General features: G+C 32.3%; 1 protein-coding gene across 8 annotated transcripts in view; it reads left to right on the top strand.

Moving 5' to 3' along the window:
- LOC127068149 (NAD(+) hydrolase sarm1) overlaps positions 1 to 22382 on the top strand; it is an 83000-nt gene that overhangs the window by 36331 nt on the left and 24287 nt on the right. For 2 of the 8 annotated variants that reach the window (XR_007782847.1, XR_007782853.1), the window contains exons 1-2: positions 2944 to 3100; positions 3398 to 3757. The exons of 1 other annotated variant lie outside the window; for it this stretch is intronic. Coding sequence is in view for 1 of the 7 variants with exons in the window: in XM_051003896.1 (XP_050859853.1) it covers positions 22129 to 22227 (99 nt within the window). In the remaining 6 variants the exon portion in view is untranslated. Of the gene's footprint in view, positions 1 to 2943; positions 3101 to 3397; positions 3758 to 18790; positions 18956 to 19996; positions 20108 to 21910; positions 22228 to 22382 lie in introns of those variants that run through there. 5 more of the 8 variants (XR_007782846.1, XR_007782845.1, XR_007782850.1 and 2 more) reach the window with 5 other exon arrangements.

Raw genomic sequence — 22382 nt, forward strand, 5'->3', positions numbered from 1 at the left:
TTTTAATTATCTAAAAAATTATCAAAAAAAAAGAAAAAACCGTAGGAAGAAAGAGAGGACACGTTACAAAATTAATATAAAAAAGAGAAAAATATAAAAAGATGTGTTCGTAAAAACACGAATACATTTTTTCTTCCTTTCTTTTTCTTTTTTTTAAATACACTTTCCAATTCGACGACTCTTCGTCATCGGTAATAGTTCTGAAGCAAGGAAGGAAGTATAGAAAGTAAATAGAAGGAATGATCGCGAGTTCGTAGTTGTCGCAAAAAGCTCGTGTGCAGAGTTTGGCGGTTTGGATAAATATACACGCGACTGTGCGTCGCCAAAGAGCAGAGCGTTCGAGCTGGAAGAATCCTTTTTCCTTTTTTTTTCTCTTTCCTCTCTCTCTCTCTCTCTCTCTCTCTCTCTCTCTCTCTTTCTGTCTCTATCTCTGTCACTGTATCTCCTCTCCACCGATTCTGTCTCTTCTAAGGCATCGTTTTCTTCCTCGAGAAAGTCACAAATAGTAACGGAGAAGGCTCCATCATCGCGCTTCGTCGAAATTAATTGCGTCGCGACGCTCATGGACGTCCGATTCCCATCGCCACTCCTATTTTCTTCCTTGATTTACAGTGTCAAAGTTCGTATCTCGAATAGGATACTACCACAGAAAGGAGAGAAGAAATGCAGATATGGAGAGAGAAAAATAAATTGGCAAAAGAATAATAATACGTTTTTAATAATCGCCATTTTCTTTTCTTTTTTTTTTTTTTCAAATGCAAAGTATTCGTTCACTTGCGTTAAGTCTCGTTTCTTTGTAATATCCGACCGAATGGTTTGGAAATTGTTTCTTTATTTATTTTATTTTTTTATTGTTTTCTTTTCTTTTTTTTTTTGCTTTTCTTTTTTTCTTCGTCCTAAAAGAATGGAACAAAGTAAGAGCGAAAGACCGAATTTTCTAATTCAGTTTCCTAGAAAACAAAATTCGTCTGCTTCATCGTTTATTTTCGTTATACTACGAATTATTTATTCTTCTTTTTCTTTTTTTTTTTTTTTTGCTCCTCTTTTTATATTTCCAATATTTATATCTCATAGAAAAATTGCGAATGACTACGCTTGAAAAATCTAAGAGTCATTTTCTTAGTTTTGTTCTCTTCGAAGAAGCTGATTTTTTACTTTCGCTACTTTATCTCTCTCTCTCTCTCTCTTTCATAGAAAAATTAGTCACGTCGCATTTCTCTATTTTTACTTCCTTATTTTATTTTTTTGTTTTATAGAGACAAATAAATCGATTTAAATTGAAAAAGAAAAAACGTTGATCTGTATAAACGTTGATTTGTATAAACGAATATTAAAAAAAAAAGAAAAAAGAAAAGAAAAAGAAAATAGTAAGGACGATGACACCTTCGTTCGAGTCATTAGTTTCATTCTTTTTCTTTTCTCTTTCCTTCGAGCTCGTTCAATGAACGCACGTTACTTTAACGTTTATTGGCCCGTGCGTCAGTTTCTTTCTTTCTTTTCTTTTTTTTTTTTTTTATTTCCTCATCATACGCGTTCACACGTCACACGTAAAGAGTCACTACTCACGTGTTGCTAACATCAACAAAATTGTTTTCCGCTCCAATTTCACATAAGTTCGCAGGAATCAGAACATCGACGTAGGATTCTACGTAAGCATATCTTTGACCCCTTTTAACGTATGTTTCTCTCACTCACTCTCTCTCTCTCTCTCTCTCTGTCTTTCTTTCTGCGTTCCGTGGATTATCGAAACAGCTGTTAAAGCAAACCCTCGGCTGGTCCTTAACATCTCTAAGAGTTTTACTAAGAAATTGGGAGTTCCCCGTGAACCCATACATACCCTTCTTCTTTGTTACGTCAAAAATAATCGGGAGTAATCGTAAATCATTGTTAGATTATTTTTCTTTTCAAATCATTCGGAAAATCCACGTAAGATTTACGTAATATACTACTGAATCGTGAATAATCGACTCGGATAGATTGATCGACGGTAAATATCATTGTTTAATGTTGCACAATGATTAGAAGACTGAGAAAATAATTATAGAGATTGAGGGAAGTGGAGGATGTGCGAGTAGAGAAGGATGAAGATGGTTTGATCACTTTCAATAACAAAAAAATAAAAATGTAATGATTATTACGTATCAACACGTTAACGCGATAATATATATAGAGAGAATATGTATTTACAAGAGATGAAACGATCAAGAAAATAATAAATTTGGGAAGAACGATTAAAAGTACACTTTTTTGTCGCTCTAAATCAACGTGTAACAGATTGTACGAATGAAATCATTAAATGGTTATCCATTGATACTTCCGTTACTCCTTAGAACAATTTCTTACCGATAGAAAAAAAAAAGAAGAAAAAAGAGATAAAAAGAAATCATAATGATACTTAATCGTTAGATCAACGATCATTAATCGATGGTAAGTCCCTGAAAAAAAAATATATATATATCTGTATTATACGACGTAAATGCTTGTCTTACGTTTGAAAGAAATGGATGGACATTTAATCCGATCGTTGTAACGATATGAACGATAAGAGATTGCTTTGTACTTTACTTACTTACTTAGTTACTTAGATGAACAGAATCCGTTCGTTCTGCGAAAAGTACCACGATTCGTCGAGAAGTCGCATCAAAGATTGCCTGTTCCAGCCTCTTCTAACCCTACCACATGGAGTTCTCGCGTCGCGACGCTTAAGAATCTTCCAATGATCGTCGTTCTATCCCTTCTCTTATTCTTAACTAACCGAACACACGTCCCATCGGGTTCGAAGGTCACGTTCAATCTAAAAGACCGAGGAATAACTTACTTACATCGAACAAGCTTCCTTCGACGTTGTGTTTCGTATAGCGCGCCGCTGAGAGGCGCGGTGTTTCTATTGGTTCTTTAGAGAAGTGGTGGGGGCCTATAAATGGCAAGGTAAGGTACGTGCTAGCTCAGTTGGAGCGTGTCCGTCGGCATGTTCGGTATTCTTGTTGTTATCATCGTATTTTCGACATCTTTATATCATTCGACAGTTCTATAATTGATTCGTTGGATAGAATAAAAGGAAAAGAAAAATAAAGTAGTGGCAGGACTTATAAATGGCAACGTATGATAATCGCGCTAAATCAATCGAATATTGTTATTCATCGGCATGTACGGATTTATCGTTTATCGTTTCCAACTTTGATCCCTTCGATAATTGTTCAATGATTTTTTTTACGTTTACAAATATCGGACCGTGACGAAAATCTATCATTTCTTATTGATATATATATATATATATATATATATATATGTATATATGTATATATACGTATATTATATACACCTAAACGAACTTTAAATTCGTATTGTTAGTATGATTAACGTTCAGGTTCGTATGTTTATTTTTAAACGTTGCCAGTGCAACGTGATAAGGGAACGTGCGTGATAACTGCAAGTTTGAATATTAAAAAAAAAAAAAAAGAGAGAGAGAAAGGACGGTGAGGGTGTCGGAGGAGAAGGTACTTAACCAGAAGGACTACGTTTTGAAAGTGGGATCGATTAAATTTCACCAACGATTTCGTCCCGACTATTTTTCCTGTGGATCTGAGAGAAAGGAATCTGTGCGAAGAGGATAGAAAGAAAGAAAAAAGAAAAAGAAGAGAGAGAGAGAGAGGGGAGAATTCATTCTTGAATTGCCATGACCATGGTCGTCAACAAGATCAACATGTCGTCGTATTCAGCGCCACGACGTACCTTCTTTTCGGGTTTTCATACGAAGGTAAGAAAAAACTAAACGCGTGTTTCGAATAATAATTAAAATATTTATTTATTCATGCGAGTAACGTTTCACGTGACATTTTAAACTTCGCCAATTCCGAATTTAATTTAACCGAAAGAGAACGTTGATTGGAAAATCCCCTTGTCTATCGCTTCCCTCGCATTGGACAAAAAAAAAAAAGAAAAAAGTAATAATAAAAATGCGACGTGTAATAAAAAAGATTAGAAAAAAAAGAAAGATGAAGATAAATAAATAAAAAGAGAAGAGAGAGAGAGAGAGAGAGAAATAAATAATAAAAATGCATTAGTCGGATTCACTAATCGAAGTTCTTCATCTTTCTCTAATGCCACAACCTGTGAAAGAAAATAAAAAAAAAAGAAATATATGTATATGTGGATACTATGGTCTTCCTTTACGACTATACCGCTAGAAGATAAATCGTTGTAAAAAGCATTGACTCTTGGATATAAGATTATCCGCACATGGACATCGTCCACGGACGACAACGTTTATGGCACATTCCCGATTTAGCGATAAGCCACATAACTCTTTCAACTCTCTTTCTCTCTCTCTCTCTCTCTCTCTCTCTCTCTCTCACTCTTTCTTTCTTTCTTTCTTTCTTTCTTTCTTTCTCTCTCTCTCTCTCTCTCTTTCTCTCTCAGCTATATATGTTCAAGCTCTTACCGCTTAGAAATCCCTGAGAATCGTTCTAACGGTCCTACCACCGTCGCCATTTTCATTATTACGACGTCTGAGTATAGTAATTTTCTTTACTTACTTACGAAACGTAGTTACATAGGTACATATGTATATATAATATATATGTATCCGTTTACAAATACGTGTAACACTTCCATAAACGATTTTTTTCTTTTTTTCTTTTTATTTCAGATACTTTTCCTAAAACTTTTCCTAAACTGTTTCTTTTTTTGATTTTTCTTTGCTTTTTTTTATTTGATTTTTTTTTTTATGTTTCGTTTTCCTTACATCTATCGAAAGAGGATATCTCTCTCTCTCTCTCTCTCTCTCTATTTTTCTACTTGAAAAACTTCCAAAACTTATCATGTTCCATTGCGTTTTGTTATTTGCTCTTTAAATGAACCGTTACACCGATAACTCTCCTTAATCGCAATTATATCCTTTAACAACTGCTTAAGAAAATATTGTTCCATAAGAAAATAACGAATGAATTTATATCCCTCGACAGATTTAAAACAGTAATAAAACTTCCAAAATGTCATAACTCATAAGTGAAACGTTTAGAAATGATTAGTCCAATGTTTTTACATAATTTAACACTCGAATATCTAAACGTTCATCTTGTAATAATAAATTTCATATTTTATTCTTAATGAAAATGGGATGCGAATGCAATTTTGGAGTCGAAATAAATCATTCTAGTTTACGCAACAACTTAACTAAACATTTCCCTGGTATTAAGGGATATTGGATTAGAGCCAGTTCTATTCCTATATTTACTTTATATCGATGTTTACCGAGATACGAGATGTGTTGCATCGAATCAACGATTTGCCGCATAAAAAAAAAATTGCACTCCTATATTCTTATCGAGAAAAGAACAAAAAGAATCGATCGATTAATTCATTAATAAAAAAGTGGATCGATATATTCTCAAGGCGTTTAATTATTTTTGTCTAATTTTGTTTTCTTTTTGTTCGTATGTTTGTTTGTTCGTTTGACTTAATTGCGGTGGTCACAAGAGACAAATGTCTTTCGAATGACCCTGAACGTGACCGTTCTCATGTTCGAGATGAAAGAGTAGAAAAATAATACATATACATGCATATATATCTTGTATATTCTTTTTTCTCCCCTTTCTCTCTTTCTCTCTCTTTCTCTCTCCTTTCTTTTTCTTTTTCTCTTTTTTTGGCACTTCGCCATGATTCTTCACAGCTGTTGACATCTTTAGTATTGTGAATATAAAACGTGTAATCATTTGTGAACACATATGTATATGCGTGTGTGCGTGTTCACATATTTACACACACACACACACGTGTGTGTTATAATATAATATATATATGTGTGTATAGATTAATGAAAAAAAAACATTAAAAAAGAAAGAGAAAAAAATAGCTTATAAAAAATCCATTTTCGATTTCCGTGATAAACAGTTTGATTAGATTAAAAATGAACTAAATGGGGAGAGATTGGGACGATGGAGGTGGGGGAGGAGGGAGAAAAGCACTCCGCCATTGAATTGGATAATGAAATGAATAATAGGGTGGCTCGTGCCACGATCACTATCATTAAACGGACGCTCCGTGCTGGTTATAGAGTGGCATTAATATCAATGTGGTGTGGCTCTTTGTAAGAGTTAGTGGATGGACGCGTAGCTTCTTTCAAAGACCTGTTCGACAAAGATCTTTACGAATAAGAAAAGAGAAAGAAGAATTAAGGGAATGTCTAACGAGAAAATATATAACAACGATAATATTCCGTTCGGAAATCTGATTGGAATAAAATGAAGAAGAGAAAAAAGAAAGAAAAGAATAAAGAACGAAGAAGAAAGAAAGAGTCGTTGAATGAAAGAGACTGCCAGAAATTACAGGGCTTGTAACTTTACGACGTGACGATAAAAAACAAACAAAAAAAAAAGAAAGAAAATAAAAATAAAGAAAAAGGAACATCGAACTGCAAAGTTTCGAGAAAACGAGAGGCCTTGACATTTACATATTACATGTTACAAAATAATATTTCGTTAAGATTGCCATAAAAAATAAATAATCTTAAGAAAACTATTCTGTACGGTTATGTATGATTATGGATCTATAATTTTCTTGTTTAGATAATAATAATGATGATGATGATAATAATGATAAAAAATGTGATGATAATAAAAATGTAATTTTTCTCAAAGATCATCGTAGATGATGGTTAATCGATGACGAAGATTATCAGGTTAATCCACGAAGCGATATTCGAGGAGCCACTTTCTTAAAAAAGAACATTCGAAAGAATGAATCGGAACATTCTCGAGGAGTCAGAAGAGCGTCGTAAAGGCGAGTCTGCGCGAAGCATAAAAGATTCATTTTGTTGGAGAGGTGACCCTGTCGACCCAGCATCCGCTCTCCGTGGGCGTCTCTCTTCTCAGCGTTTCTACACTCCGTAACATACGTTCTCTCTCACTCTCTTCCTTTCTCTCCGTCTCTCTGTCTCTCTCTCTTTCTGTCTCTGTTTCTCTTTCTTTCTCCCTGTTATTCTCATTCTTTCTCTCTTCCTCTATATTTTGTTCATTTACATATGAAGAAAAGAAAAAAAAGAAAAAAGATAAATTACCGATTCGTAGCGACAAATAAAATGGACACGCTTCGAATAATTAGAAATTAGAATTAGAGGACGATTCTATTTTAGTGATCTATTTTAATCAGAAAAAAATCGTCGAACCAAGGAAACTTTTTTATCAGATAGGAAAGATAAATATTGGATAGGCATTTTTTATTAGATCGAGCTTAGAAAAAATTGTAAGAAAAAAAGAACAAGTTGGACATAGGTGACGAACTTTCACGAAAGCAACGCATTAAAACGTTAGACCGGATGCATTTAATCTGTGGTTATAATGCTTCCACGACTGAGACGGCCGAGAGACATAGTTATGATAGTAATTACCGGTCCGACGCCGAGGAGACCAACTTGCTTTGCTAGTACTTATGAACGAGAACGAAAGTAAGTAAGTACTTACTCTTTTTTTCTCGTGCATCATACGTAATACCTTTAATTATCCTGAGTCGACTTTTGCGTTTAAAAAACAAAATAAAAATTGAACCATATATACATATATATATATATAAGCACGATAAATTCTTTTTTAATTTCGTGACTAATGATGATCGAAAAAGAAAAGAAAGGAATAATACTGTTAAATAAATTTGTATTAACAAAATTATTAATTGATAAATAAGAACAGAATTAACAGATTATTTGACAGGAGTGAAAAAAAAAAAAGATTTCTTATAGTCTTATCGTGTTCTTGTCGACAATCGATCTTGCTTCTTCGATTCAGAATTAAACTGTTCCTAAATCAACAATATTATTAATAGAAAAGACGTTCGCAGTCGTTTGGATTAATCACGACAAAACATATTCGTATCTAAGTAAGTACGTGTTAATACGATACCATAAGTCATGAAATCTTTCGACGTTAGACACCCCGTTGGCATCTAATTTCGATATATTAAGTTCCATCGAATCAGATTTCCGTTGACATAGAAGCGATACGCACGATCTCTTTCAGTTGTGACTATTAGATTTGTACAGCTAGCATAACTTTCATTCCATATTATATATCTATATATATTTATACATACACACACAAATATATATATATATATACATATATATTAAAGTATCGTAATACGAGTATAAAGATTTTTCCTTACTTAGAACGTGAATAACGATTTATAAATTTAATGTCTAAGATAAATAGAAATAAAAATTGATTATTATTACAACGCTAAATATCATGTAACTATTTCGATTACCTTATATAAATGTTCTATTATAATTTATCCTTCGATATTCTTCTGTTTAAGTTCTAGGAAGCCAATAGAAAGTTGGCACTAGTCTCGATACAGTTTTATAGGTTACCGGCTTTTATCTAGGTAACGGCCTAGGCTGGAATGCATCCGATTCAGTTCACTTTGAAATCGGTTCCAAGAGAGAATTTTCTAATATTTCTTTCTCTCTGTCTCTCTCTCTTTCTCCCACCCTTGTTTCATCCATACATATGACATAAATACATATGCATTTATTTTTGTTCCAAGCAATAGATCAACCGTACGAACGACGGATATTTAAATCGGAATTTATTCGACTACGTCTTCGGCTTGATCAATTTTTATATTTTTCTTTTTTTTTTTTTTGCTAATTTTTATACAGATACGCTCGTTGTCAAAAAAAAAAAAAAAAAGAGAGAAAGAAGATGAATTTTCTTCATTTTTTCTATTTCTTTTTTAACGTCCATTTGTCAAACGTTTCGTACGAGAATTTTCCGATCGACTAAAATCGATAATTCTTATTAATTGCGAGTTCTACGTAATCATAATCAATTCTAACATAAATATTAATAGAGCTCGCGCTGTTTCACATTTTTTTCGTTCCTTTTTTTTTCTTCTTCTTCTTATTTTTTTCCCCTCATGGAATTCGACGATCGCAAGGAAGAAGTGTAATTATAATTAATGGCAACAGAGAGAGAGAGAGAGAAAGAGAAGGAGATAACGAAGAAGCTCGTGGATGACCTTGTCGAGTAAGAAAATCGATCATGTTTTAATAGACTTAGTTTGTAGACGATTCTCCTTCCAGCGAATTCTCGTTAAGTCGATAATTAGTATTGCACGTTTTTCTCTTATTTATCTCGGTGTATTTTTCTTTTTTCCCTTTTCCTTATTTTTTCTTAATTCTTTTTGTCTGTTGATTTTTTGTATATACGAGATTTAAAAAAAAAAAAAAGAGAGAGAAAGAGAGAGACAGAGAGAGATGCAAAGGAAGACACGTGGTATAAGTAATTGACCTTCGACCTCATTCAGGATAAGCATCTTTCTTTTTTGTAAATTTTTTATATAACATACACACACACACAGACACGTGAATTATATTATCATCTTCTTAATCTTATAAAGTACCTATCATTAATCGCAAGGAACAATAAGAAAATCTTTTTTAATTACTATAAAGCGTTAACGAGATTCTTGTTTCTTTTTTTATTTCTGTTCTTTTTTTTTGGCTCGGGACTATCGTCCGAAACAATCGGCATATCTTTTTGAAATATCTCTTAATTGGGAGACAAATAAAGTTGCCCGGTTTTATTCTCTTTCTTTCTTTTTCGTTTTCTCTCGCTAAGATTTCCTTCGAAGACGTTTCTTTTTTTTTTTTTTCGTTTTATTATTTTTTATTTCGTTTCTATTATCTTTTTTTTTTTTTTTGATTCCTTTTGGTTGTTTTTTCTTCTCCTTCCTCTTCTTCTTCCCTCTCTTTTCTTTTTCTATGCCGGTGTATAATATAATAAAGTGGTGTATATACGACCGGATGGACGAATATGTCACATTTCGTAACGATTTACGAGCAGTTCAATTAGCGATTTCCTCTATAAATTCTCATCACCAAGGCGTAACGTGTGTTTTAAGCTGTACGACCGCGGCTGGAAATATGCCGACAGAAAGAACCGCGCGATATTTCTAGGTATAAAAAGCGATAATTAAACGTCATTTTTTTGTCCTTGCTCTTTTATAATAGCAATTATTAACAACGATTACGAGTGGACCGTGTCTCTTGTTTTAACTTTTGACCGTGGCCTACCGATTATCGCGATTATGTTGTTGTTCCTCCATTATAGATATTAATCTATTAATGTCTAAAAGTTTTATCTAGTTGCGTTTGAATTGCGTTTGACTCTAACATATTCTTTTTTTCTTTCTTTCTTTCTTTCTTTCTTTCTTTTCTTGTTTCTTTTCCTGTTTTTTTTTTTTTTTTTTTTTCTTTTGCACAAGTAGTATATATTATCTTTTTTATCGCAGCAGGGATATAACGTAAAAAAGGAAAGAGGGGAACGGAGAGAGAAAAAAAAAGAAAGAACAACAACGAAACAATTTATTTAACTATTTAGTATCTGTTCGACTTCGGTCGGATAATATTTTATGACGATTTAATATGTAGATATATGCAGTCATTGAGTATTCTATACTAAAAGCAAAAGCACTCTTTTAGCTTACTCTGCCTTTTTTCTTTCGTCTTTTACTTTTTCTTTTCTTTTCTTTTCTTTTCTTTTCTTTTCTTTTGTATTTTTTCTTTTTCTTTTTTTTCTTTTTTTTAATTCTTCTACACGATCCCATCAACCATATTTTGTCGATGGACATACATATATCTTAGTTGTGTACACGTCTCTCAAAATAAGCTTTAAACAAATTTGTTCTCTTTCATGGTAATTACGTCTGAAAATAACGTAATTTGTTATTTAAGAAAAATAAAAAAGAGAGACAGAGAGAAAGAGGGGGAGAAAAGAATTTGCAAAAAAAAAAAGAAGAAAAAGAATCTGATCTCTTCTTCATCTTCTCCTTCACTTTTCATGATCTTTTTACGATATCTTTCAACGTAAACAACACACTCGACTCGGCCGCTAATACACGAACTATAACGGATGTATATATTTATAAATTAGCGCATCTTTCTTATTTCTATTTTTTTTCTTCTTCTTCTTCTCTTTTTCGAAGGAAGTTCAAAGACTTTTTTTAAACTAAGAGCACGAAAAAAAAAATAGAAAAAAAAAGAAAAATAAGAGTCATATCCTTTAATCCCGTCGTTCGGTCAAAACTTCGTAAGCAAAATATTGTAATTATTTTTTTTACATCGATCTTCTCTCCCTCTTCCTTTCCCTTTTCCATAGAAAGAGGGGAAAAAAAGAAGATGCCTTGAAGAAGACCAATGGTGAAGAAAAAAAAAGACGGAGAGAGAAAGATAAAGAAAAAGAAAAGCCATTCTAAGCTCAAAGTACTTTCGCACTTGGTGCGTCTCGAAAACACAACGCAAATACTCGTAAAAGTATTAGTGGATGCTCGAAACTACTACCGGCCAGTCCAGTATTTGCTTCTTACGAGAGAAGTTAAAGATGAAGACGAAGAAGAAGAGAAGAAGAAGACGAAGAAAAAGAAAAAAAGAAGAAGAAGAAGAAGAAGTAGCTGCCACTTCGTATACATAATACCGTACTACGATGGTCGGTCGTTTCTTAACCGGCTTTTACCTTGTAAAAATGAAAATGAAAGTGAACGAAAAATAAAAAAAAAAAGAAAAAAAAAGAGAAGAGAAAAGAAAGGAAAAAACGAAAAATAAATAAAGACGAAGAAAAGCAAACGCCGTGGGAATAATTTTGCGATCGACGACAAGCGGAAAAACTTATATGTATACGAACGAGTCGAGTTTGTGTTTAACGTGAGAATCGTTTAAAAAAGAAAAAAAGAAAAGAAAAGAAAGATAAGAAAAATAATAATAATGATAAAAGTTATTTAAGAGATAGAAACACGTATGATACGATAATGTGATTATTTATATAACCACACACATATGTATATATACATATAAATCGAATTAAAACGTTAGAGAGTAACAAAGTACTGAATCGTCCACTTCCGGCGCCATTGCGTTTCCGCATGCCTGAGTAGCATTAAAACGATTAGGTTACTTTTAAGACTCCTTTAGGATTAGACTATCCATCAGTTTTTCTTCCTTCCGTTTAACTATCAACGATTAATTAAACGATTAATCAAGAAAATGATCGATAAAAATGAATATCATCTTACGTAATTTAGATTTTGAAGTTTGTATTTCTTTTTCTACTTGTATCCTATACAAGAAAATTTAAATTTGAAAAAAAAAGGAGGAAAGGAAGAAGAAGAAACGTGTTAAAAAAAAGACTGACAGACTCATACATACATACATATGTAAAGATCTTATAGAACAAAATTAACATTAATCGATTTCACCTTTTGAACGTGCTTATATATGGTCGATATGATCGATTATTTTTTTTCCTTCTGTTTTTTTTTCCTTCTTTCTTTTTTTTTATTTCTAATCCAACGGAAATCGTATTTCCGTTTAGTTGGAATTTCTTAACATCGTCGTCGACAAATGACGTTAGCAATTTTACCCCGAGTATCGTATTACGCATTCACCATTCGTTTCCTTGCAAAAGTGCATTCGCATGTGTACGTACACAGATGTATGTATATATATATGTATATATATATATATTACGTACACACATATATAATATATGTAGTTAGCTATGTACATATGTATAGATATAATAATATATATAGGTATCAGGATAAGTGACGTAATCGAGCGTGACGGCGGTCATTTACATCGTAGTTTACAGATCTCGTTTCTTCTCACCACACACTTTCCTCTCTCTCTCTCTCTCTCTCTCTCTCTTTCTCTCTCTTTCTCTTTTTTTGCTTTTTCTCTTTTCCTTTTTTCCTCTTTCTCGTCAAATCCTTTTGCGTTTCTTCCGCAAATACTTTTATCGGTTACTCTCGAGAACCGCAGGTTGAGATAGGCTCCTCAAGTGGCGCCATTCTTGATTAGTTACACCTACGGAATAATTTTCTTTCGTGTCTTTCTGTACCTTTTTTTTTCTATATATTTTTCTAATCTTTCTTTTGCATGACCAAACGTAATTAAGATCTCTCTTATATAACGAAATGGAGAGAAGGAGAGAGAGAGAGAAAAGAAAGTAAATGCGTCCCTTTCTAATCAATTAAATTTTGAAGAAAACAATTATCTGTAATTGCTCGATTAATTTTCCAAAAGAAATTTTATTGTTATATCTTATAATCAGGTTTCATTGAATATTATTCATGAAAATAATGTTTCTATATATGGTAATGTTTTAATTAATACCCACCGTCCAAAGTTTTTTTACATCTTCAATCACGTCTATTACATTTATACATTTCTCGATAATAACTATAAATATTATTGTATCGATCGCGTCGAATTTTCCAAACATTTGCGAAACGATATCAATAAAGAAAATGAAAGACGAGATCTAACGATAATAATATAATTTTTTTTTTTTTTTGATTTTTTCATTAACAAAAAACATTTCATCGTTTCATTCGATATAACGATTTTAATTGAAAGCTCGTTTCTTTTTCTTTATTTCTTCCTTTTTTTTTTTGTTTTCTTCCTTTTCTTTTTTGCTTTAATATTTTTTTAGATGCCCAACAAACGTAGCTCACAATATCTTTTCATATTATAATAAGATGAGACACGAACGATCGCAAATCATTTTTAAACGAGCTCGAACTTCTGTTTTTTCGTATGTGAATTCTCCGAGAACGAGTAGACTCGAATTTCCATTTGAATCATGCTCGAACCTACCGGAGAAAGAAAGAGAGAGAGAGAGAGAGATAAAGATAAAGAAAGGCTACAACGCAGGTAGAAAGATTTTTTTTAGGGTAAAATCGTCCTCCGTCCTGTGTCTTCTTCTTTTCCAAAAATTTTTCGATCATTTCATTCTCCTTAACAAAACTCAAAAATGTTCTTTCTACTTTTTTTTCTTTATCTCTCCTTTTATATATTCGTATACGTTTATTGTTTTAAATATCATCATACGTGTATGTATATATATAAATATATATATTTTTTTTGCCTCGTTCGCTCATTAATTTAAAAATGAATAATTATCCAATACAATTCAAAATTCGTTTCTCTCTAATAATTTTAAAGATATCGATAAAGATATTTTCCTACTCTTCTTCTTCTTTTTTTTTTATATTTATAGAAGAAATATTTTTTATTATCTTTTATATTCTACGGAGATTGAATCAATGCGTGGAATCTTCCGGTTTAAAAAAAAGAAAAAAATATATATATATAACTTAAAAGATTTCGTAGAAAACTGAAATGGATTTTTAAAAATCACTTAGGAGAACTACTTGTGAGTTCACTCCCTATAAGAAAATAAAGTCTACATCAAAGACTGAACGTTTTAAATCTAAATTGTTTGTAGTTTTTTTAAACAACTTTGCATTCTCTCTCTCTCTCTCTCTCTCTCTCTCTTTTTCGTCTGATACTCTTATTACGAATATTAATAATAACAACAACAATCTTATAATTCTTTTCTCAAAGAATTTCAAAGGGTCACGAAGAGACTTTCAAGAGAGAGAGAGAGAGAAAGAGAGAGAGTAAAAAAAATAAAAAAAAGAAGAAGAAGAAGAAGAGTAAAAAGACGTTCTCATAATACGTGTTGTTAGCAGGGTTTGGCCCCTTTGGTGGGTGAACGGGATGAGTCACAAAGGAATCACGAAGGAATTCCAGTCACGAAAGAGCCCGACTTTCCTTTTTCTCGCCTCCGCCATGTCTCGCACGCTGAAACGTTTCTCGAATTTATTTAACCAATTTCGGACATGTATTGGAGTTAATTATGTATATCGTATAGACACTTACACACACACACACACGCTATATATATATTTTTGACTTTCCTCTTAGTCATCTTCACCACAGTTATATATTAAAAAATATATATATATCTTTTCTTGTTTAATCTAATTTAATAATTTAAAAATAATCTTGTGGTATGTTTGTGGTTTTATATACATATACATATATATGTGGGTTGTATATATATATATATATATATATATATATATATATAAATTTGTTTGTTAACTTAATCATGCGGTTATTTCAAGCTTCCTCGGGTATACTACCCAACTTACATAGCGAGAAAAAAAAAGGAAGTGACATGATTTTAGCGGCTTCTTGATAACGCATAATACTATAGAGAGACTCACGTGTCTCTGCATACAACGTAACCTTGAACTTCCTCCGCAAATGATTCACTACGTGTTCATTCATTTGTTCGCTCATTCATTCGCGTTTTGTCGTACACTGCCACGAGTACGCGCGTGTACGAGAGAGTAGTAGACGATTGAAAAGAAGAAGTAAAAGATTCAAGGTTGCAAACGATTCTTCTCTCTCTCTCTCTCTCTCTCTCTCTCTCTCTCTCTCTCTCTCTCTTTCATTTTTTAATTAAACGAGTTAAATAAGAAAAAGAAGATTTTGATAATAATTACACCAAGATACTTTTCAATGAATAATAGCAATCGAGTAATTTATTTTATCGAAAATTTCGTCCAGTTGATTTTCTTTATTTCTTTTTTTCTTTCTTTTTTTTTTTTTTTTACTTTTATGAAAAAGAAATGCCAAATATACGTGTACGGTATATAATAAACGATTGCTCCCAACCAATCGCGTGTCTTATCGGCTCGATGATTCATTCATTCCTCCAATCCTCAGAGGAATGCACGCGAGCGTGCAACTTATTAACGGAGTTGTAGCGAAGAAGAAAATTACATATCTTCGGAGAAGAGACGCATGATTCATCGGAATCGTCATACTTCCTCTTATCTGTTAGTTTGAAAATTTATAACCTAACTGGTTATTGCGATTAACAACAATTACTGATCTCATCTATGCAAATAGTTCTCAAATAAAATATCTCTTATTTCATAGACAGATTGAGCATCAATTTATTTATTTCATTAAATTTTTTTTTCATTAAATTTCAACGAAACAATAATTAATACTATACATTGATAGTAATAATCGTTCATTGATAACAGTGATAATGATAATTATTATAATTATTATAACGGTGATACATGTTATACTATTGCAATAAAAAGAAAAAAATAGTGAGAACTTATCACGGAAAAGAAAAAATAGAAAAAAGAAATCGGAATAATCCTTTTGCCAAACAAAGTTATGTCTTTTTATCACGTTTCGTAGAGAGGAGGAGAAGCACATGCATGCATTCGTGACTCGATAAGAATGCATGAATCATATTTCAAACGTCTCCGAGCTCGTGTGAAAGAGTAACAAGCATGTGACTTTTCTTGTTTACTCAAGTCCATGTATATGTGTATACGTATATACATATATGACGTATGTATAATATGTAAGCCTAGAAACGATTCTTACCCAAAAAAGGATACACGGTATAACTCGTTTCTCGTGAAATTAACTAAGAGATTTAGATGATACACACATATATATATACTCGATCATTTTAATCGATCATATTGTATCTATTATACTCACACATGACATCATCCAATCTGAGATAAGATAATCATTTCTTACCATTATATGTATATGCATAAACACACACAAACACTCAAACACATATACATATACACTTATATATCATCAATTATTTTATTAACACTCAAGATATATTAAAATCCACGTTAGTACTTTAATTGATTTGTCATGTATATACTCTCGATAATCTTAAACGTACATACACGATCATTGAACCGATCGATCGTATTTTCTTGAGGAATCCTTTCAACAGTCCTTTCACGTGTACATCCTCTCTCGCAATATTATGCATGCGCAAGTACAATTTTATCGTTCTTTCGTCTGCAACGAAACAGAATGAATCGGGACTATTTAGCATAGCTTCGCAGTTTACAAGATAATAAAACTGACTGTAAAGTGCGTTAATGGATACCAAAGAATCGATATATGTATCGAGTAATCGTTGATATAAATTATTTATTATAGCAGTTGTGAAAGTCATTGTTGATCGTGTTAAATGAAACTACTTTTTACAAGATACGTGTATATATATATATATATATATATATATATATTTATTTATTTATTTATTTACTATTGAAAGCATTCTAAATTGAAGCAAGACTTTTATAGTAACGTTTTTATCTTCTTTTTCTTTTTTACTTTTCACTTCTTTTTATTTTTCTTTTCCCTTCGCTATTTTCGTTGCAATTGTCTTTTGATGCAATCGAAAGGCCGGATTGACTTCACCGATGCATCTCGATTTATAAATAGGTACAACGAATTATCATGCAGTTATTAAAAGTAGTCGGTATACTTTCAAGTTTGCAATGACGTGCAATGGTTAATTTAAACTCTTGAGAGCTTTCGATAAGCAGCTAAGAAGATATTCCGTTTGTAGTTAATTTCAATGGACTCACGACTCGATTTTATTTTCCAATAAAGAATATATAATGATCGTTAGAATTCTATTTCTCTTTGTGAAAAAAAAAAAAGAAATTATAAATAAATACTTATGTATAACTCTATACGTCATGCATACACGTGTATTTATTTTTGTTTTACTTTTCTTTTATATCTTTTTTTATTTTTTTTTTCTTTTTTTTTTTTTTTTCTTTATTTTTTTTAATCAACGAAAGTCGTTCCGAGACAAGTACGAAACATAAAGAGAAGGGAAGTTAGTATCCATTTATAGAAACTTCAAAGAAGTTATGCCAGGCATCCTAATAGAGGAACCTCCTGCTCTTATGAGAGTCTTATGGGGTTCGACGAACCAAACGCTATGCGAAATATTCGATTCGATTGAGGCAACCTTTTTGCGATCTTAAGTATTTATATATATGTATATATACGTGTGTGTATAATTAGAGTGGAAAATAGATTTTTTTGAATAATATTAAAAAAAAAAAAAAAAAAAAAGAAATTCAATAACAAAAATTTATATATATATTTTTTTAATACACTTTTCTATCGCAAAATCACATGGTGTAATGTCAAAAAAAAACAGATTAATAAATAAATAAATAAATAAATAAATAAATAAAAAGAAAAAAAATAAATAAAAAGAAATACATAATATATCGAAAAGTCTCGTTGATTCGTCGAAGAGAGTTATGAGTTCCGAGCATTCGTGAGAAATCGTGACATCCTTGACTCGGAAGTGACTCATAGTCGGCCGAGTTACGCGAGTTGAGTAACACACACATACTTAAAAGTCCAAGTTCAGGGTTTTCTTCGTTATTTCCACGAAGGGTTATCATTTCACGCGCTTTGCTAATGATCGAATTTCTTTTTTTCCCTTTTTTACATCATTTTCTTACACTTATACTGTACATATGTAAATATGTACGTTTATACATATATACACACATATATATATACATACATTTATATATATATATATAAATATATAAAATATATATCTATAGAAATCATTTTTCTCTAATCCAACGTTTTATACCAATTTATATATAAAATTGTCAAGAGAGAGAGAGAGAGAGAGAGAGAGAGAGAGAGAGAGACAGAAAGAATCTTAAGATAAATCGCAATTTATAAATAGATATACGTAAGATGATAAAGAAAAATATATATATATATACATATAAGCGATATCTTTATGAAAGACATGCTTCTTTTTATCTCGTCATCGTCATCGTCATAATTGTCATCATCAACGATAAAAAGCTCGCGTAACCATAAATAAATCTTAACGTAAGTCTTTGACATCTTACTATGTTCCTGGTAAACGTTTATTAAAAGAGAGAGAAAGAAAGAGAGAGAGAGAAAAGGAAAGAAAGATGTTAAATTAGTTATCGCAAATTGCACGTGTCTCTTCTCTGATATATTCATACATACGTACATACACATAGATACATAGTTATATAAAACATACATAGTCCGGTCAATTCAGAATCAGAGAGTTAGCGATGACGGCCCTGCAGCGACTTACACGAGTCCGTACGCGTAGTACGCTCGAACTTACGTCATCGGTGAAGTGAATGGACCAGTGACTACTCGTTTCTGTCCAATAAGAAACGAGAATGGATCTCAACGATTGAATGGACTCTTGGAATGGACGAGAGATTCGTGCAATACGTTCGTACACTTTTTCATCCTCTGATATAACAACAACAACAACAACAACGATAATAATAATAATAGTCTTATTATCAAGAGTAATTGGAATTACAAATTTACAAGAAATAAATTTCATTAATCAATTTTAATATCATATTTCATATAACAATCGATAATAATTTTGTACAATAGTTATATACAATCAACACACATATATATATATATATATATATATATATATTTTAATAACAGTTCAATTATAAATTTATCACATTACTTATTAAACGAGAGAGAAGTAAATGGAATTATTGGAATTCGATAAGTTGGAAATATTAAGAAAAAGGTAAAGAAGAATGAGAAAAAAAAAAGTAAAATAAAAAGAATCGATAATCGTTATTAGGAATTAAGAAGAAGAAGGACAATTATGGAAGTCTTTAAATCATCTAAGAAAAAGAATTTCTTAGTAGACGCATGTCCACCCACGTTATAGATATCATTTCGTTTCGGTAAACAGGTAACGTGTGCGGATTATCGTGCGTATAGAACACACATTTCTGTCTCACCTTTTTGCGATGAATCATTCGATTCTTGGAAGATTTAGAATTGACCCACCTCCTTCTCCTCCTTCTCTCCATACTTCCCCTCTCTTCTCACCACCTCTATATCTCTACTATACCTCCCATCTCCATCTTCATCTTCATCTTTAACACATTCGATGTTAGTCTCCCCTCCACCATTACTTATCGAGATAGACGGCACCTTCCTCTTACTCGAATCGTAAACGTACTTCTCCTACTCCTACTACTAACATCACCACCACCACCACCACCACCACCACCACCACCACCACCACCACCACCACCACCACCACCACCACTACCACCACCTCCACCACCTCCACCTGTTTGATAGTAAGCAGGTCGACCAGCAAAAGACGGCTCACGTCGCGTCGTTCTGATAGTCAGTAAACGCGTTCTCCTCGTTGACGACACATCGAAAGATCGATTCGATTCGATTCGATCGATCGATCTATCTATATATCTATCTATCTATCTCTATATATATATATATATATATATATATATATATATATATATATATATATATCGTTCGCTCTCGTGAAAACCGGCACAATCAACTACACTACGAGATAGCGAACGATAAAAAGAAGTGAGTGCACAAGTGAAACTTGTCTTATCTTAACGTCGTTCGTCGGTTCGTGTTTCTTTTTTCTCTCTTCTTCTTCTTCTTCTTCTTCTTCTTCTTTTTTTCTTTCCATTTTTTTTTTTTTCATTTTATTCCATCGTAGGTGGGTGTTGTTTACGTACGTGATATTCTCCTTAGCTAATTGTTCCTTTTTTTTCCTTGCTTTCTTTCTCTCTCTCTTTTCCCCTCGAATGTACGCATAGTTTGACTTTTATGAAAAAGAAAGAGGAAAATGAAGAAGAATTGGAAAGAAACAGAAGAGGAGGAAGAAAAAGGGAGAAAGAGTTCGTCGATGAAAATTGTTCTTCGCGTTAATTTTCACGCTAATAAATTTCTTCGATCCTTCGCCGTATTTTTGTTGTTGTTGTTGTTGTCTCTTTTTTTTATTTTTTCTACTCCATTTTCTATCTTTCTTTTTCTTTATTTTTTTATTATTTTTTTTTCATTTTCCTCAAACGCGCCAATATGGAATCAAAACCCGATGGACATGTGTATGTGAATTGTGTTATACGTCAAACGAGCATGTAAATAACAATCGTTGATCGTTCAAGCGAGCATGCAGTAACTCGATGCACGTGCGACGAACATGCATGGAGTCCGTTTACGGAGACTCGATACGTGATTTCCGGAAGGAAATGAATGTTTCTATCTCCCTTTTTTTTTGTTTTGTATTCTTTTTTCTTCTCTCCTTCTTTTTCTTTTCCTTATTCTTCTTACATTTTTTCCATTTTCATTGATCGAATCGCAACACGTCGATTGATTTTTCAACGAATTCGAGATGAAATATTCGTATTGCCGTGCCCTCCTTCCTATCAGCATTGTAAATAATGTTTCAAGACAGATACCGAAATCTTTTCTGTGAAGTTTATTATCAGAGAAGATATTGCTAATAAGAAATTTCTTGATAAATCGGTATGAGAAGTATTTTGATTCGTCGAAATGAAATCGTTCGTTATTTATAATTCTTTCTACAAAATATTTCATTTCCAATTAATATTTATATAAAGTTTTCATTATTTAATGATCGTCGTGATCGTCTTTATGTCGTTGTTTTTTATTATTATTATTATTATTATTATTATCATTATTATTATTATTATTATTATTATTATTAATGCTTAAAGATTAGGCCACATTGTTTCGATGCAATTAATTATTCAGTATCTTCTTCTTCTTCTTTTTTTTTTTTCAAACGAGCATTGTTCACGCGTTTGAAGCATGCGCGTCTCGACGAATTGGCGGGAATATTTTAACAGCTGTTACGTTCACGGTATTGTTGTAAGCCAGACACGATATCATCGACCTTGCTCGATCTGTTGGTCAACACTTCTCGCGTTCCTTCGCCGGCAATAAAACAAATCCGATATCTTCGCGATACTTAGATCGAAGAAAAAGAAGAGTATCCTCTCACTTACTTATTATCGAGCGTTTGTGATAATATATAGTTAACTAGTTAAACCGGAACTCCCGATAGATAAGGAGCTTTCTTATCAATTATATTTAAGATTGATAATGCGAAGAAGATGATAAGAAGAAAACGTTGAGAGAGATCTTTGACGTTTTCTCACAAAATATTCAAATTCGAAATTGTGTTTTAATAGATATATATATATATTTATATATTTTTTTTTCTTTTCCCTTTTGTTTTTTTCTTTTTCGTTCGTTCCTTGTTCTGTCTCCTTCTCTCTCTCTCTCTCTCTCTCTCTCTCTCTCTCTCTCTGTTTTTTTTCTTTTTTTTTTATTTAACGTGCAACGGTTAAGAAGGATCGACGAATGTCAAAAATAATGTTTAATCAATTGACGCGTTTCTTTTTATCGATCGACGAAAATTTAGGTCAAAAGAAAACACGGGCGCACGCGTACGCGTATACATGTCAATTTTCACTCACAGCTGTGCGAACTGTGTGACACTTTCGAGGAAGTGAATCGAAGATACGGAGAGGGAAATCCTCAGGCGGTCTACAAAGACCGTACGATTTTTATGAATGAGCGTCGACCGAGGATTAAACATGCTGCATAAGCATGGAAGCAAGTCTCAACCGAGTTCGGTCTACAAGAACAGTAGGGGTGCCTTCTTGAAATCCGTAAGTTGCAGTAAATTTCCCAAGTTCCTTTTTTTTTTCTTTTTTTATATATATATATATTATTTTCTTGTTATTTTTTGTTCTTCTTTCTTGTCCCTTGTTTTGTACACCGTCGCATTTAAAAAGCTTCTCTTCTGTGTTTTGTCAAACAAAAA

Source organism: Vespula vulgaris, chromosome 12 (assembly GCF_905475345.1).
Source record: "Vespula vulgaris chromosome 12, iyVesVulg1.1, whole genome shotgun sequence".
Taxonomy (NCBI): domain Eukaryota; kingdom Metazoa; phylum Arthropoda; class Insecta; order Hymenoptera; family Vespidae; genus Vespula; species Vespula vulgaris.